Genomic DNA, 18,450 nt, shown 5'->3' on the forward strand with positions numbered 1-18,450 from the left:
CTCATTGTGAGAAAGATAGGGAGTGAAATATTGGTGTGTGGGGAAAGTGAGAGATGGGAGAGAATTTGGTGTGGGAAATGGAAAGAGAAATGGAGGTTTAAATAGAGAAAAAAAAAAGAAAAAGGAAAATGCGTTGCATCGTTCGCGTCGCTCGCAGTGGATGCTCTTAAGTGTTAGAAAATATACTAAATAGCGGCCTTTTGTTTTATCCTTTTTTCCTTGTCAATCTTCTTCTATTCCAAGTGAAAAATTGGTATTATTGGGAGAATTGACATTACAAGTGGCTGGGAACATTTTGAAAGTTTAATTTGATAGCTAGGGTGTCAACTTGTAAGGATTTTTCAACGATACCAAATAAAAATCATGCATAACTTAAGATATTTTTTTTCTGTGGGTCATTATCATACATGAGATAAATTTACTCGTTGCAAACTTCAGTGTATATTATTTTAATTCTAATACCATGAATAATTATTAACGTCATAAAATTTAGTAATATTATAGAAAAAAGTAAAGTAAAGTTCAATTTGTTTTTATGTTCATTTATTTCAAAGTTATATAGAAAATGAACAAGTCGACCTTTAATGTTTATGTTACTTGTAAAATTAATGACATCAATAAAGATTTAAAACATCTTGAAATCAAACTAAATAAATAAAATGAAAAAATTTATATTTACATAGATTAAACGAAAATATTACTCACATATGGTGTTGATAACATTTCTAAACATATATACATTATGCCTCTAAGCATTTCTTTGACATTAAAAATAACTAGTGTAATACCTGTGCGATACACGATCTTTTAAATATTAATTTAAATTTATAAAATTAAGCATGATCCACAACATACAAAATAATATGAATATGATGTAACGATAATCTAATATACACCAAAAATAATCCAACACGTAAATCAACTCCACATAAATGTAAAAAAATGAATTTATTAATATAATAATTAGTCATAGGTAAAAGAGTGAAAATATAAATTATAGTTGAATTTATTTGTTTGAATATATTTACTATAAACATATTTGTGTCGGCGCAAAACGGCGTCGGATGTATTTGTGCCGTGCGGCTTCCTTCCGCTCAATGGATGGGAGGAGGATTTGAGGCAGCGGCAAGCTTTTCTTCTTCCAACTTTCGTGCTAAGATTCGAGTCATTTCTCTTTTGATCAATCATACTTGAATCTTGAATGAGAAATTAAAAAAAAAGAGAGAGAGAGAGTTTTTTAGTACGAATAAAATTACGTGATGAAAAAAGTTTTATCTGCGAAAAATTATTGGAGTATATTATCTGCGAAAAGTTAAATAAAAAATAATAATAAAATAATATTGTGGATTTTCTTTTAGGGAAGTTAAACCTGTAAATGGAGTATATCTGCGAAAAGTTATTGAGCCAACACAACAAACACTTGAATTGAATGAGACAAATGATAAAAAAAATGTTATGATGGTTAGATTTTTGTATACTTTAAATTACATTTCGAGTAATTAGATATTGTAAAAAGTTTTATTTTATTTTTTAATGAATAAAACAAATTATTTTATTTATAATGGTATTATGTTTTTACATTTAATGATTATTTTTACATATTTGAATGTATATGAAACAAAACAAGTCCAAGTCTTTGTTTTAGTACATCGGTTGTGGGCGACGTTCACGTTAACGTAAAGTTCTGAACCAAAGAAAAACAATATTCCCATTCCAGAGATGCTTTAAATACTTATTGTGAAAGGTTGCTATGTCAGTCAGTATTTTCTATATCATAACGAAATAAGATGACATTGGTGTGGTAAAACACTGAATGGGTCTAACAACAAGACAAGTCTTTATGTCATCCACTGAAAGGCGAAGGTCTTGATAAACTGCCATCCACTCAAATGATGCGGGCTTTTCGCAACCTAAGAATCATGTATTTTTGGTAGTTGTAATTAATATCTAGTTGTGCTAAGATGACTATTGTGTTGAATCGCGCCCTAGAAAATGGTTTGATAATATCCTCAAGAAGAGCTCGAAATAAAGTTTTATTATTCGGAACCTAGTTAGTTGTAATTTTTATTCCATGAATAATAAGTAAGCATTTCTTGTTGAGTCCATTCTTAGAGTAAATAAGATATTAATTAATTAATGAACATTTAAATCTTAAGTGTGGGAAATAATTATTTAAATGAGGAAACCCGGATTACTTATAATTTCGGATTTGGATAGGTGAATCAATATTATTACTGTAGTGGTTGATAATAATATTCCGATTCGAATTTAGATTAAATTGGGGTTCAATTGAGGGTGTCCTGCATCCAAACTTCCATAAATCTCTGACTTGGCTCAATATGTAGTTTAATATAAATAGGAGAATAAAGGAGACACAGTATAGGGAATTCAATAATTTTCGTCCCCTCCACCCTAGAGGTAGGGGTGTGCATTCGGGTTTCGGTTCGGTTTTTTGCCAAAACCGAACCAAAACCGAAAAACCGAATTTAGTTCAAAATCCAAACCGAACCGAACCCGAAAAACCGAAAACCGAACTTAAAAAACCGAAAAATCCGAACAAAACCGAAAAACCCAAAAAAAAAAACCGAAAAACCTGAAAAAATAAATATAATATAAATATATATTTATATATGTGTATTTTATTTTATTTTATATATACTAATAGAATATTTATATATAATATAAAATTAATAATACATATAATATATATTATATAGTAGAATATATTAAAAGAATATATATATTATATATAATATAATATATTAAATTAATAGAATATATATATAATTTGGTTTTTCGGTTTTTCGGTTTTTTTCTTCGCCCGAACCGAACTGAACCGAAAAACCAAATTTTTTTTTTTTTTTAAAACCGAACCGAACCGAACCGAAAAACCGAAAAAACCGAACCAAATTTCAAAATTTCAGTTTGGTTCGGTTCGGATATTTGGTTTCCGGTTTTTTTGCTCACCCCTACCTAGAGGCGCCGATTTCTCCATTTCCCACTCCCTATGGGATTTTCATCTCTTCTTAATTCAAGTCCAATATATTTTGATAAAATTAGTTCACCCTATCGATTTATAGTTTGGGAACCATTTAGAAGATTCGTGGTCTAGTATTGACCATATTCACGTGGAGAAGTAGCGAGCAATCTGCGATTCCTTGGAGAGTCAAGAAGATAATCAGTTCTCTCTGTAGAAAAACATATTTTAAATTTTAATTAATAAAAATATGATTTAATTTAAATTTTGAGCCTGATACATATAATAATTGCTAATTGCGGTAAACATAATTTATCTAAATAACTAAATGATAATTGCGGTAAACACAATTTATCTAAATAACTAAATAGATCTAGATACCTAATTTATTTATTGCTCCGCCGTCAATACCATCAATAGTCATGCAGCATTCAAAATTGAAAGAAATCATTTAATCAATAGATAATGATAAAATTGGTATACTACCGAATCATGCTCCAACTGAGCCCCAAAAATATATAGATATGGGCCCAAATCCCTTAGCTGGCCCAATTATTTTGACTTACGTAGGCTAGTTAAGGTCTCTCATTTTAAGCCCGCCCTTGACATGTTAGCTAGATTATTCAATAAAATATTTTTGTTTTATTTGGCTTCATTAAAATTAGTTTCTATCTATTATAGTATACTTATCTTTTTAATAAGGTGGATCTTATTTTTTTCAACAATAATTCAACCTTCTTTTCTTCTTAACTCTCTTATTTGAACAATTTTGACGGCCATTACTAAGATTATTTAACAAAGGTACGAAGGTAATATTTGATATTCCTTGCATCTTATTAACATAATTATGTTTATAATCGTTAGACTATTAGTAACATAATGGAAAATTGATAGGGCCATAACCTTATGGATTTTATTGCTGTTTTGTTGGGTTTACTGAATATATTGCTCTTATTAACTTAAATAGGAGTAGTAGATATTTGATTTTACTAAATATATTCTTATCAACTTAATGGATATGTAGAAATGTAATGCTACTATTTTATGCAATTATAATTTCTAAGCAACATTATCATATAATCCTAGTTAGTGTTATTTGTTTTGTTTTTGTTGGAATAAGGAAATTAATTGATTGGAGAACAAGAAGGCAAGTGATGAAATTATGGCAAGAATATTGAAGGAAATCAATTAAAGATTATGGAAAATCAAATAAAAGGATATTAGTATAATTAGAATATATTTTCCATGTTTAGCTAGAATTAGAGTCTATATATAATTGTGTAACCATGGAGAGAATAGAATTTAAGTCATTCACAATGTAGTCTTTAAAGTTCTCCCCGTCTTTTACTTTCCGCAATAATATTTTATTTTCTGCATTATATTTTCTAACATGGTATCAGAGCAGGTTCGATCATATGGATCGATCACTGTCTCTATATAAAAAAAATATTTTAAAAAAAATCCAAAAAACCCTAAACAAGCCTTCATCATCGTCCTTTTCCGAAAACCAGCCAAAACAAGCCAAAATCCTTTCAAACACAGCCATGAATCATCCCCAAAAATCTGTCCAGTTATATAGTTAAAACCATCCAAATATCCGACCAAGAAACCTACAAACAAAGAAGATGGCGCTACGAGGATGCTGGAAGAACAACCACGGGAAAATCCAACGCTAATCCACGAGAAAGAATGAGGAATCATCCGGCTGAGAGGGCGAGAACCTGACCAACCGGACAACCCGTAATAGAAACACCCTTCGAGCAAATGACGGAGGAATTGGCGTAAGGGCGCCTAGAAGATTGATGAAAAGAAAAGAGAAAGCAGCCCGTCACTGTAGAGTATTAGTTCCCGAGAAGAGCGAGGCAATGATCTAGCAGAAACCAAAAGGAGTGTAATGACCAAGAGCTGGCCAGAGAGATGCCCGCCTTGATGAAAGAGTCTGTGGGTGAAACCTCACGCTCGAAGACGCTGAGAATGCCGAGTAGGCTGAGTTGGCTAGAGATGTCGCCAGCAAGAATAGTTGTCCCCAAACTGTGCGGTCAGGTGGTCACTAATGGAGCAGCGACGCATAGCCGAAAATATAGGAGTCCCAGTTTGTACGGTCGAGGGGGAGAGGAAGTATCCGACCGAACAATCTCTCTCCAAATTTATGGAAATAGGAAACTCAAATCTCTTTTGAGAGACCAAATATCAGTTGACAGCATGCATGTGTCGGCTTCAAGTAGAATCCGTCACAGGGGAGAGATTGTCACCGGAAAGTTGAGACTATGGAAATAGCCATCGAAAAGAGGACCAACGATGGTAGATAATCAATTGGATGAGGAGTACGAGAACAATTTATTTCTTCAGTGTGACAAATGCAGAATGATGGTTCATGCTAGATGCTACGGAGAACTAGAGCCCAGTGATGGAGTGCTTTGGTTATGCAACTTATGCCGTCCTGGAGCACCTGAATCTCCTCTATGCTGCTTTTGTCCTGTAGTAGGAGGTGCTATGAAACCCACCACTGATGACAGGTGGGCTCATCTGGCTTGCGCCATATGGATTCCAGAAACATGTTTATCAGATATTAAAAAAAATAGAACCTATTGATGGGATTGATCGAATCAACAAGGATCGGTGGAAGCTACTTTGCAGCATCTGTCACGTTTCTCATGGAGCGTGCATACAGTGCTCCAACATTAATTGTCGTGTGTCATACCATCCCCTGTGTGCACGTGCTGCCGGCTTTTGCCTCGAGACTGAGGACATGGATAGAGTCCACACAGCTCCTCTCGATGAGGATGATGAGTATCAGTCCATTCAGCTTCTTTCTTTCTGTGAGAGACACAGGCCCAAGTCTAATGAAAATGTGGCTGCGTTTGTTATTACTATGGCGGATGCAGCAACCAAGGAAGATGATGAATTAATCAGTAAAATATTTGGAGCAATTGGGAAGGTTTGGACAACCTAGGAGAAGCTCAACGGACTGAGTGTCGTTCCTCAAGTTCTAAGGAATTGCAAATCAGTTCTTATTCGAAGAAGATTGAATAATATTTCAAAATACTTGAAGAATTGCAATAAGACTAAATGTCTTTTGCAAAAATCTGAAGAAGAACCAGATCAATGAAGAAGAGTAAAGATTGCTCCTAGATATGAGCAAAAACTGTCTAGATTAGCTCATCGACAAGAGTCAAAACTGTCTAAAATAGCTCATCGACAAGAGTCAAAACTGTCTAAAATGACTCCTAGATATGAGTTAAAACTATCTAAGATGGCTCCTGGATACGAGCTAAAACTATCTAAGATAGCTCCTAAATATGAGTAAAAACTGTTTAGACAAGCTCCCAGACACGAGTTAAAACTGTCTAGATTGCTCCTTGACACGAGTTAAAACGGTCTAAATTTGCTCCTTGACACGAGTTAAAACTGTCTAGATTAGCTCCTTGACACGAGTTAAAACTGTTTAGATTGGCTCCTTGACACGAGTTAAAACCGTCAATAGAAAATTGAAGAACTCCTTGAAACGAGTTTAAACTTTCAATGATGAATGAAGAGCTCCTTGAAACGAGTCTAAACTTTCAATAACCCTTTGATACAAGTATAAAATATCAATGATGAATTGAAGAAGCTCTATGATACGAGCATAAACTGTAGATGGAAATTGAAGAACTCTTAAATACGAGTATAAACTATTTATCAAACTAAAGATCGTGCAAGTTAAGTGTCGAAAAACTCGATACTGAACTTGAGGGGGAGTGTTGGAATAAGGAAATTAATTGATTGGAGAACAAGAAGGCAGGGATGAAATTATGGCAAGAATATTGAAGGAAATCAATTAAAGATTATGGAAAATCAAATAAAGGGATATTAGTATAATTAGAATATATTTTCCATGTTTAGCTAGAATTAGAGTCTATATATATTTGTGTAACCATGAAGAGAATAGAATTCATGTCATTCACAATGTAGTCTATAAAGTTCTCCCCGTCTGTTACTTTTCGCAATAATATTTTATTTTCTGCATTATATTTTCTAACAGTTTTATATATTTATTTTGATTTATATATCTCAAAAATTATGTTTTGTTGTTGATTTTACAAATTATCTAAAATTAAAATTTAATTTGTTATTTTATTCGTTATTTTAAGTTATTGAGAAATGGTTAATCGAGTTTTGATTTTAAGTTTTACGTCAAATTAACAATGCCAATAATGATTTTGAGTTATTAGAAATTAAAATTAAAATAAATATATAAATAAAATTAGAAAACGCTAAATAAGAGTGACATCCCACACATAAATAAGAGTGACATCCCAATAAACATGGTCTAATGAATGGAGCATTAAATAAGAATGACGCTACACATAAATATGTAGAATAATATTTTTGTTACTATTATAAATATAAAATGAGAAAAAAAAATTAGTACATGATTTACTTCACACACTCATTATCGATCCAATCCAACAATTATTTCACCATCAATAAATACTTTTCGAATATTACGTTACGGCAACTTTTTTTTTGCATCTTTTATGGAGTAACATTTTGGTTTCCCCCTAAACTTTTTCGCTTAAGTTAAACCGTGAGCTGTTTCCTCTTTTCCACAACAATAATTTATTTTGTTATTTAGTCCATCTCATAAAAATAATTAATTTTTATATTTTGTAACTTTTTTTATTATTTCAATTGTCATTGACAATATTTTAATTATTTTTTTTATATCTCTCATACTTTACCAGTTTATAAAACTCATATCGTCTTATTTTTATAAAACCGGATGAAATGTTTAATAGCGCGTTGAACTATCACTATCTACATACGACATTATAGACTAATATTATATGCAATTGTTACGAGTCATGTATATTAGAGTAGTATAAGAGAACTTGAGTGAGTCTTGCCTCAAAGAATAATTATATTGTACTTATTATAATCAATCGTACAATAAAGCTATTTAAGATTGGTTGTTTTGGGGCGTGCGGCCAATATTTTAAGTATACTATGTTGCATAAATTATAACTGTTGTGATTATGAAAAGGTAAGAATATACTAATTTTATATATATTGAGGGGTCATTTATAGACTATAGTTCATATCAAGCACGAAATTTATTTATTGTGATTTCTGAAATGTCTCTTGGGTGATGAAGACGAGTACGAGAACCTTGAATAATTAATTAATAGCTAGAGTGTAGAGAAATAAAAGTATCTTAGTTGAGCAAATTAATTGTTTTGGCCCTCAACTTTGGACTATAAAGAGTCAACTAAAGAATGACATGAAACGCGTGGATATGCAGCAATTAATATCACCGCATAAACTCTTGGCTTTCGTTTTCGGTATAATATTCATTAAAGTTAATTCTAATTTGTGATCATATTTTTGGTCACGATATAAAAATGGCCAATTTTTTTAAATAATATTTATCGCGAATTATATCACAAAAAATACATTTAATTCAGAAAAATAGGTTGGACAATTTTATAAAAAAAACTAACAAGATTGAAATAAATTATTAGAAGATTGAAATTTTTGTTCGCATATTTCAAAGGTTAGTAAAATCATCTAAATTTATTATTTAATTCCTAGTGTATAGATCAGACTAGAGACTTAATCTATTTTCGTATTTATTAACACGAATAATAGTACATGACAATATCACATGATTTAAAGAATCAATATATTTCTTAGAATCATCACGTTCATCGAAAATTCATTGAGAATAATTCTGTTCGATCAATTTTGTCAAAGGCTGAGAATATTCTATAGTGTGGATTGTGGAAAAATGATGGGAATTGCATTCCACTAAGACGTTCAATTTGAGTAATCTCTCGTTCCATCCAAAATATTCACATATTTTTTTAATTTGTCACGTTTGAGGTTCATTTTCTATATTTAAACTAAATTTTTTTTCTCCATCTCTCCTTATTAAAATATTCAACTATTTCTTTTTTATCTCTATTTACTCTTTCTAAAATCTCGTATCACTTAAGAATATGGTGACAAAATGGGTAGCAGGTAATGGGTTATTTCCATTTTGACCTGTAACCAGCCGGGTATCGGGTACCCGTTACCCAACGATAACAGGAAACGAGACGAGATCGGGTAGTGTATTTTAGAGGTTTGCGGGTAACGGGTATACCCGTTAATCCCGACAATACTCGATATTATTAATATTAGCCATATACTATACCCGCTACCCTCGCATATACCCGTTAATCCTGATAATACCCGATATTATTATTATTAGCCATATACCATCTTTTAATACTTTAAAGAATCTAAGAGTTATAAGAGTTCTTTTGAAACATTTTTATATTCCAACAAACATACAATTGAAAACTCATCGGAAAACTATAGAGTGTCCCCTCACTTTTATTCACAATCTATTCAAAGCTTACAATCGATACAGTAAATTAGGGAACATTGTCGGATATTAGGGTTTTCAAATTTTCTATTTGGATCTCGAGTCGGGTATGGGTACCCGCAATGTCGGGTACGGGACAAGGATATCGGGTAATCCCGATATGTTGCAGGGCGGGTATTGGGACAACAAATTTGGCTAAAATCGGGTACGGGTACCCGATTTGTCGGGTGCGGATACCCGCGGATAACCCGTTTCGCCACCCATATTTAAGAATATAAATATCTTAAATGGAACAGAGAATATAATATTTTCTAATTTGACAATAGGGATAAATTCTGGTTTTTATAGATGTCATAGAGAATTCAGAAACAAGTGTGAGAAAAATAACGATATATTCTATCTTATCACTATATAATATATTTATACATTTATGTAGTGATAATGATTAAAATTATCAAATTTATTAAAATAAAAGCCTGATTTACTAATTTATTTAAACCAATATTGATGCTGGTAGCACAAGTCTTTTCCACACAAGTACATATATATTTTTTCGTTTTATTTTAATTCCATGAACATTACATCATAAATCACAATTTACGATTAAAATGATCAAATTTATAAATTTATCAAAAACAAGCCTCATTAAATATAGGGTTACCATTAAATAAAAATCGCACCATCGACCTGGAAGATAATAAATTCCTGCATCCGTTTAAGATTCTTTTAGTTGCTAGGTCTTCTTCTTCCTTGATTAATAATGTTTGACTCATTACCCTATCAATTAACAAAAGTTTTGCCTTAAAATTAACAAACACCTCCAAAAATTCACCATGTATCCGTTGATCACAAGCTATATTTCATTCCGTAAACAAAATGTTTCTCTTTTGAATTTCAATTAATAAATTATCAGGAGTTCTAATTCGAAAAAGAAAAAACAAATTAAAAAAATGAAAGGATAATTTGGTCATCAAACATTTATTTGAACTCCATAAAATGCAATGACCAACAATGAATGCATTTATTCGACCAAGTCTTCAATTGAAATACCACAAAACTTCCAAATGCAAAAAGCTGAGCATCCCTCCCTCGGTAGAAACGTGTCAACTCTTAATTCTTCCAAAACTCAAACCGACAGAAGACTTCTGATACAAATAAAGAGCCAAATATCAAGCATGATGCAAGACGTAATATTCCTAATTCCCTTCCCATTAAAAAAATAAAAAATTACTCCTATTTGAATAAATATCTTACAAAATTCTTTACCTCTATTAGTTGACACTCGTCCAACTCCACTTCAGTAAAATTCCCCAATTTATTCATTCAAATAGAGAGATAGATAGACTTCAAACTTCCTCTTTACTTCGAAATGAAAAACACTAATTTCTTCGTTGATTGCGCTCCGTTGATTGCTGCCGTTTGAGGTTTTGCGGACAAACTATGTATAGTTTTGGTAGTATTTTCTTGGCTTCTCTTTCTAGTGTGATGCTCAAGATTCTTGGCCTCATTCACAGACACGTTTACATGTAAAAATTCTTCTCAGTCTAGATAAAAATCCAATCTTTTTTAGTTATCATCATTTTAGGGGTAATTTCTATCCATTTTGCAGGTCAAAATCGAGTCTTGCTGAAGAAGAGAAGGGTTCAAGTGTCGATTCAATGGATGAGAGCTCTGTTTCATTTGGGAGCTGTTTGGTAGCTAAAAATAGTAAATGCCAAATTTTGTCTGCTAATAATGTGAGTGGATTCTTGGAAGAGCCCAAGGCAGTGGGGTTTGTGGTCCAAGAATTCTTTGTCGGATCAGGTAACTTTATTGTGGGGAGTGATCAGATCATTGCCTCTGAAATCATGGGGTTTGAAGAAAAGATGGAGGAATTTGATCAAGTATCAGAGAAAACAGAGGATTTTGAACAAGAATCAAACTTCTCCTCGCCCTTTTACTTCAAATTGTTGAATCCTTCCTTCTCTGTTAATCAAGAGAGTTCATCAGAAATGGAAAAGATTGTTTCTTTGGAAGGTGTTTGTGGCGAAAAAGAAGAGGAGGAGGATTTTCGAGCGGAAGGGAAGATGGTGGATGAAGAATTTTGCTATGAAATCGAATTGATTCCCGGCAGCCATTCTTCAAGCCTTGATCAAGAATCGGATGCTCATCAGGAAATGGAAAAAAATGATTCCTTGAACTGGATGGGTAGTTTTCTTGATGAGGCTGATGATTCAAAATCATCTCTATTAGATGATGATAATCATGAAAATAAGGCCACTTTTGATGATGAGGAGTTCATAGAGATGGAGCCTCAATTGGTGAAGCTGAGTGATGATTTGGATTTGGATTTGGAGAGAGAGAGTGATTCATCTTCATCACCATCATGTGTTGATGCAAATAATAGTTCACAACCGAAGTGTTGGGATTCAGATGATGAAGATGAAGATGAAGATGATGGAGTAGATGTTTTGTCCCAACACCAGAATTTGGTGCAGCAGATGAAGATGGAGCTCAAGAGCTGCAGAATCAGAGGCCTTCCAACGATATCCGAGGACTCGGAAACTCCCAAGATGATTGAAGATTTGAGGCCTCTTGAAATCGATCACAAGATTGGGTACAAGGATGTGATGGATGGAATCCAGAGATTCTACAAGAGCTATACAGAAAAAATGAGAAAACTGGACATCTTGAATTACCAGACATCACAAGCAATTAGTAAGTTATTATTATCAATTTTAATTTTTTTTATATGATTAATGTTTGGTTGCGAAACATGATCAAAATATGTAGGATCTGATATTACTTTATGTGTTTAATGTTTCATGTTGGATACCTTTTTATATTGCTGTCTGAAAGGATTTGCATTATTGAGCTTTATTGAATAGTATATCCCTTCCTTTAAAAGCCACCCCCAATTGTCTATAGGCCTAAAAAAGAACACATTTTGAATATGGGAATGGCTTCTATTAATAAAATTCTTTTTGGGAAGTATGGTTTGCTTTTCAATTAGTGCATTATTGACCTAAAAGTTTGATCTTTGTTAAATAAAATTCCTTTTGGAAAGTACGGTTACTATTCACGAGTGCATTCTTGACCTAAAAACTTGATCTTTATTCCATATTTTAATGATTAATGAGGTAAAAGATGTGTTGAAATGATGCAGGTTTCTTGCAGCTGAAGGAAACTGAGGCATTCACAGCAGGCAAGGAAAGGGCTAACTCTGTTTTGCCAAGATTCTTGGCTGGGAAAGTGAGGAGGGTCTATGCTGATCCAATGCACAAAACTATAAGCGAATTGCACCGCGATTTGGAGGTGGTGTATGTCGGCCAGATGTGCCTGTCGTGGGAGATGCTTTGGTGGCTCGATGCAAAAGCCCGTGAGCTGCTCGAGCACGATGATGAAGGGATGCGTTCCTACAACCGCACTGCCGAGGAGCTCCAGCAGTTTCAAGTCCTCACACAGCGGTTCATGGAGGACGAGCAGTTTGAGGGGCATAGGATCGACAACTATGTAAGGAGCCGGTGCATGATCCGTAGCCTCCTCCAAGTCCCAACCATCAAGGGTAAGATAAATCAAATATTTTTGTCGATTTAACGTTCGTTACTTATTGGATGTGTGATATATATCATAGATGATTGTGCGAAGACGAAGGAGAGAGAGGAGAGGGACGACGCGATCACACTAGAAACATTGGTGGGGATCATAAGTGAGACAATGGTGATCTTTCAAGAATTTGTTTTTGGTGACAAGAATGTGACTAATTGTGGTGGCCTAATTGCCAAGGTTGATGATGCCCGACAACATGGGCTTCTATTGGAAGTTGTCTCGAGTCTCGACAAGGTTTGTTATTTTCTCTATACGAAGTCTTTGTTAGTAGTGATTTGTTCGATATATTTAGGTGGTGTTCGAATTCGCAGAAGGGGAGGAGGATGAAGGAGCAAATGAGGGGTGAAAAGTGCATTGTGAGGAAGTTGAGGAAGCATCAAGAGAGAGGGTTGGAGAGAGAGATGATGGCAGTTCAAGTGGATTTGAGATTGGTTTCAAGGGTTTTGAATCTGTCAAGATTGAGAGGAGATCACTTGCTTTGGTGTCAAAAGAAATTGAACAACATTAATTTTGTGGGGAAGAGGCTTCGGAGGGATGCATGTTTTTTGCTTTTCCCTTGTTAGAATTTTCTTCTCTTTTATTTATGGTAGCTTCCGACTTGTATATCAAGGCCATGAGAAGTACTTAGGTTATTTAGTAGTAGTGTATAATCGTATACACAACATATACTATAGTATTTAAATTTGTATGATATGCGAGGTCGAATATAATAACATTCATCGTAATTGATTTGATTGGATCTATATATAAATATGGTTTTAACACGAATTTCAAGGCAAATGACTATTGTGCGAATTATAGTTAAACTATTGAAAATTTAGGGTGGAGAAATCTTAGTTCGGTAATTCGGTTCTATAATTTCTTTGTAGTAAAAAACTAAAATTTATATAAGTGTGATTATTTCTAATACGTACTCCTCCGTTTCATAATAGTGGAGTTATTTTTTCATTTCGGTACGTTCCATAGTAATAGAGTCATTTCCTATTTTAGTAAAAGTCAACATATTTCATCTCTCTATCTTTTTCCTTTTATACTTTATTCTTCATTTACCTAACTCACTCAACACAATTTTTTTCTTAATCTTTGTGCCAAAAAGAAATACATCAATTACTATGAAACGGATGGAGTGTGTTTTCTCTTTGACTCAATTTTATCGTAACTTGAGGAGGTACGTTAAGAGAAGATAAAAATAAAGAACTATACTATACAAGAAAATCAAACAACCATCTAATTGCAAAAACAAGACACATTTTATACTTTTTCGGTTTTTTTATTTATGTAATTTTTGGCTTTATGCCAACTTTACTACAGTGCTGCCAACTTTACTGCAGTGCATCTATTACATGTAGGCCGTTTGGTACACGGAATTGGAATTAGAATTGAATTGAATTTGAATTTGAATTTGAATTGGAATTCTATGGAATTGAATTGGAATTGAATTCAATTTCAAATCCTATGTTTGGTAAAATGAAGAATTGACATGAAATTGAATTGACATGTTTGGTAAATATACACATTTCACATATTCACACACTTCACACATTTCACACACTACACACACTTCACACATTTCACACACTGCACACATTTCACACACTACACATACTGCACACATTTCACACACTTCACACACTACATGCACCCGTTCGGTACACGGAATTAGAATTGAATAGGAATTGGAATTCTATGGAATTGAATTTGAAGGAATTGAATTATAATTCAATTCCAAATCATATGTTTGGTAAAATGAAGAATTCACATGAAATTGAATTGACATGTTTGGTAAATATACACATTTCACATATTTCACACACTACACACACTGCACACATTTCACACACTGCACACATTTCACACACTGCACACATTTCACACACTATATGCACTTCACACACTACACATACTATACACACATTATACACACAAAATACATACATTACACACAAAATACATACATTACACACAAAATAAACAATATACACATTGTACACACATTACACACACTTACAAATTTTATACGAAATACACACACTACACACACATCACACAAACTAAAATTTCAAATTTTGTTTAGTTTTTTGGTTTGATTCAATTTAAACTTTTAAAAACTTTTAGTTTTTCGATTTGGTTCGGGTTGAATCGAAAAAAAATATCTAAAAGGTGAAAAAAAATTAAAAATAGGATGCTTGAAATGTGTGAAATGTGAGTAGTTTTTGTAGTGTGTGAATTCTGTGTAGTGTGTGAAATATGTGTAATATGTATAGTGTGTGAAATGTGTTTAGTGTGTGAAATGTGTGTAGTGTGTGAAGTGCATGTAGTTTGTGAAATGTGTGTAGTGTGTGAAGTGTGTGAAGTGTGTGAAATGTGTGATATGTGTGAAGTATGTGAAGTGTGTGAAATGTGTGATGTGTGTGAAATATGTGTAGTGTGTGTAGTGTGTGAAATGTGTGTAGTGTGTGAAATGTGTGTAGTGTGTGTAGTGTGTGAAGTGTGTGTAGTGTGTGAAAGGTGTGCAGTGTGTGTAGTGTGCGTAATGTGTGATGTGTGTGCAGTGTGTGTAATGTGTGAAGTGTGTGTAGTGTGTGAAATGTGTGTAGTGTGTGTAGTGCGTGAAATGTATGAAATGTGTGTAGTGCGTGAAATGTGTGCAGAGTGTGATGTGTGTGTAGTGTGTGTAGTGTGTGAAATGTGCGTACTGTGTGAAGTCTGTGTTGTGTGTGAAATGCGTGTAGTGTGTGAAGTGTGTTTTGTGGATATATAGTGAAATTTTATAACTATTTAGATTTTGGAATTACAATTTTCTACTTTTGATATGAAATTCAAATTGTGGAATTGAAAAATTTGGAATTGCAATTCAATTCCAAATCCAATTATTATTGTGATACCGCGAACAACAGATTTGGAATTGGAGGCTCCAATTCCAAGCCCTCAATTTCATGGTACCGAACGCACCCGTAAAGTATTTGTATTTTATTTTGTGCGTGTGTTGGTGTGTGGGGAACAATGTGCAGATTTTTTGTGGGGTAAAGGTTTGATTGTGGTGGTGCATATTATATGCTAATAATAATTTAAATAAATAAAGAATTGTTATTGATAACGTGATAACATTCAGCCGGGAGGGGATTCCTTCCTGTAATTCAAATATAGCAGGCCTGCTATGGTGGAAAATGGCATTGTTTCCTCTCTTTAAAATAATAGCGTTTTATTTAGTCTCCAAATCCCTCAAAATCTTTCACCAAATAAAAAACGTGGGATGCGCTTCTTCCAATAAATCTTCTATTAATTGCCAAAGTATACCTGTTTCTTTTTAGTTTTTATGAACTAATGGTGTCCAAATCTTTGTGGGAAGGATTGTTTTCCTTCATGAATATATACCTAGTTTTACTTGTTATTTGAACTTTCCAAATATTGAAAGTATCGAATCATGGGAAAAATCCTTATAAAGTGAAAAAGATATAGAAAGTCGCAGAGAAACCGTACTCTGTCGATAATCGAAAATTCTAAACGGAAAACTAAATAAAGATAAAAGACAAATAATTATGATTTCATTGCTTGGTTGAAGAGAATAATAATAGATCCTATTTATAATACTCCTACGAATAAACTAACTTGGTGAACAAGATAATAAAGATCGTAAGAGATATATGTGAAAGATATGCTAAATCAATAATATATGAAATAATAGAGATATGAGATCTTCTATAGTTATATCCGTATCAACTCCCCACGGTTAAAATCCGCATTGTCCTCAAGGTGGGAATCACGAAGCAACAGAGAGAGTTGAAAGTAGAAGCTTTGGCGAGGCATCCCCTCCGGGATCAAATGGGCACAAAACAAGTGCATTTCTCCTTTCATCACCTCCATCAAAAATCATCAAAGGATAACCACTGTAGTTGCCAAAAGTCAACATTAAAACGGGAAGCCTATCCACACGTCCTAGAATGCTCAAATGGGAAGCCTGTCCACCGTGAATCATCGTCGAACGATGACGATTGATGATCCAAACTTGTAGCATCAGCAACATGTAAATCCCCATAGACAGGCAATTATCTTCAAGCCGGTGTAAGCACCTTCTCTCTTACCCAATTGTTTTGATTTTAATCGCCGCTCATCATCAAATAACCTCCTCCGCACATCCCTTTCTACCTTGAGACCTAGATTTGTTTCCTCAAATGCAACCTCATGCTCATCTATAGCCTTGTGTTCCTCTACAATGCACTGAATCTCCCTTCTCTCTTCACTAGAGTCATCCTCCTCCCTACTAATATTGCTAGACAAGCCCATGGTCTGATTTGCTCGGTTCCCTATATTTAAATAAGCAGCCTCACAATCTATGACTTTATTTGCTTTCGTCTCTAATATAGAGTATGTGGAAAGCCCTCTATCTAGAGTAACACAATGTTCTTCTTCCACCACACCATGATCAGAAACACAGTTAAAATCTCTGGCATCATCACATCAATATTCAATCCGAGCATCAAAAATAAATGAATCAGACGTTGCTCATTCTTGGTCCCTTATTATATGCTCACTTCCATACATAGAACCGTAAATTACTTCTTCACTTTCAAATTTAGTAACAACCATAGACTGCACATGAGCAAATATGGATGGAGTAGATTCTGGTCTCCACGAAGGGGTGTAAGCTGCAGGTATCTCCGTTTGAGTTTGATTGCAACAATCTTGCCACTGTTGTTGTTGATCATATGCGTGTGTTCTTGTTGCATGCAATAGTCCCAAGTAGGGAGTCCGTAACTCGGCGCCTCGGAGGGTGGAGCTGGGTCCAGCTTCGACTGCTGCTGTCCGGGTGGATCCCAGCAGGTTGCATGTCGTGGTTGGACCGGCTGTGTTGGCCGAAAAGGGGACTGCCACTCTGGTTGATCGTATGGCACCGTGACGGGGGTTGTGGTTGCTGACCATATAGAGTCGTAGGACTGGTGGCTGTTCGTAGTGAGGCAGCAGTGCGTGCGGATTGTTGCCCATGACCGTGAACAGCGACTGTTCGTATGGCGACGACGGTGGGTATGTGATAGGGCTCATTACAAGCACGGTTTTATAGGGGTTTATTACACTAACAAGGTTGATAATGTGCGGAAGAGTGGTGAAATTAAGTATGCAGGGGCTGGAAAGTGCATAAAAGGCAGAGTGCATGGACGACTTGATCAACTTGGAAATAAAGCAAGAAATGACCAAATCCGAGGGCGAGCTAATCAGTTCCGAACAAGCAAGAGAACTTGCTCAACTAGCGAGTTGATCAAGTGAAGTTCAACACGCGAGATGATGAGTCATAAGAGAGAAAAGAAGAAGCCACCTAAGGAGCATTAATGTCAAGACAGGATGAGCTTAACCTAGGGATTTGAGCCAAAGCCATCCTATAAATAGTTGAGAGAAGGCACATAGAAGGGGACACTCTTTCCTTTTAAAAAAAGTCCAATAATATCTCAGTCATTGCACAGTCTTTAGTTAAGCATGGAGAACGGGAGCTAGGAGTCATCAGAGCCGGTTTCTACTTCAACATTTCTCTCTTCTTCCTCAT

At 34.3% G+C, this 18,450-nt stretch overlaps 2 protein-coding genes across 2 annotated transcripts in view; both read left to right on the plus strand.

The window, feature by feature from the left end:
- Positions 1-18,450, plus strand: part of LOC121755480 (40S ribosomal protein S9-2) — a 458,258-nt gene that overhangs the window by 406,240 nt on the left and 33,568 nt on the right. The gene's annotated exons all lie outside the window — the stretch shown is intronic.
- On the plus strand, positions 10,623-13,639 carry LOC121755467. The gene is made up of 5 exons (XM_042150756.1): positions 10,623-10,852; positions 10,936-12,023; positions 12,472-12,870; positions 12,940-13,148; positions 13,226-13,639. Exons 1-5 carry the CDS (start codon positions 10,767-10,769, stop codon positions 13,475-13,477), a joined length of 2,034 nt encoding a protein of 677 aa, XP_042006690.1. The 5' UTR covers positions 10,623-10,766; the 3' UTR covers positions 13,478-13,639.

This window comes from Salvia splendens, chromosome 11 (genome assembly GCF_004379255.2).
Source record: "Salvia splendens isolate huo1 chromosome 11, SspV2, whole genome shotgun sequence".
NCBI classification, from domain to species: Eukaryota; Viridiplantae; Streptophyta; class Magnoliopsida; order Lamiales; family Lamiaceae; genus Salvia; species Salvia splendens.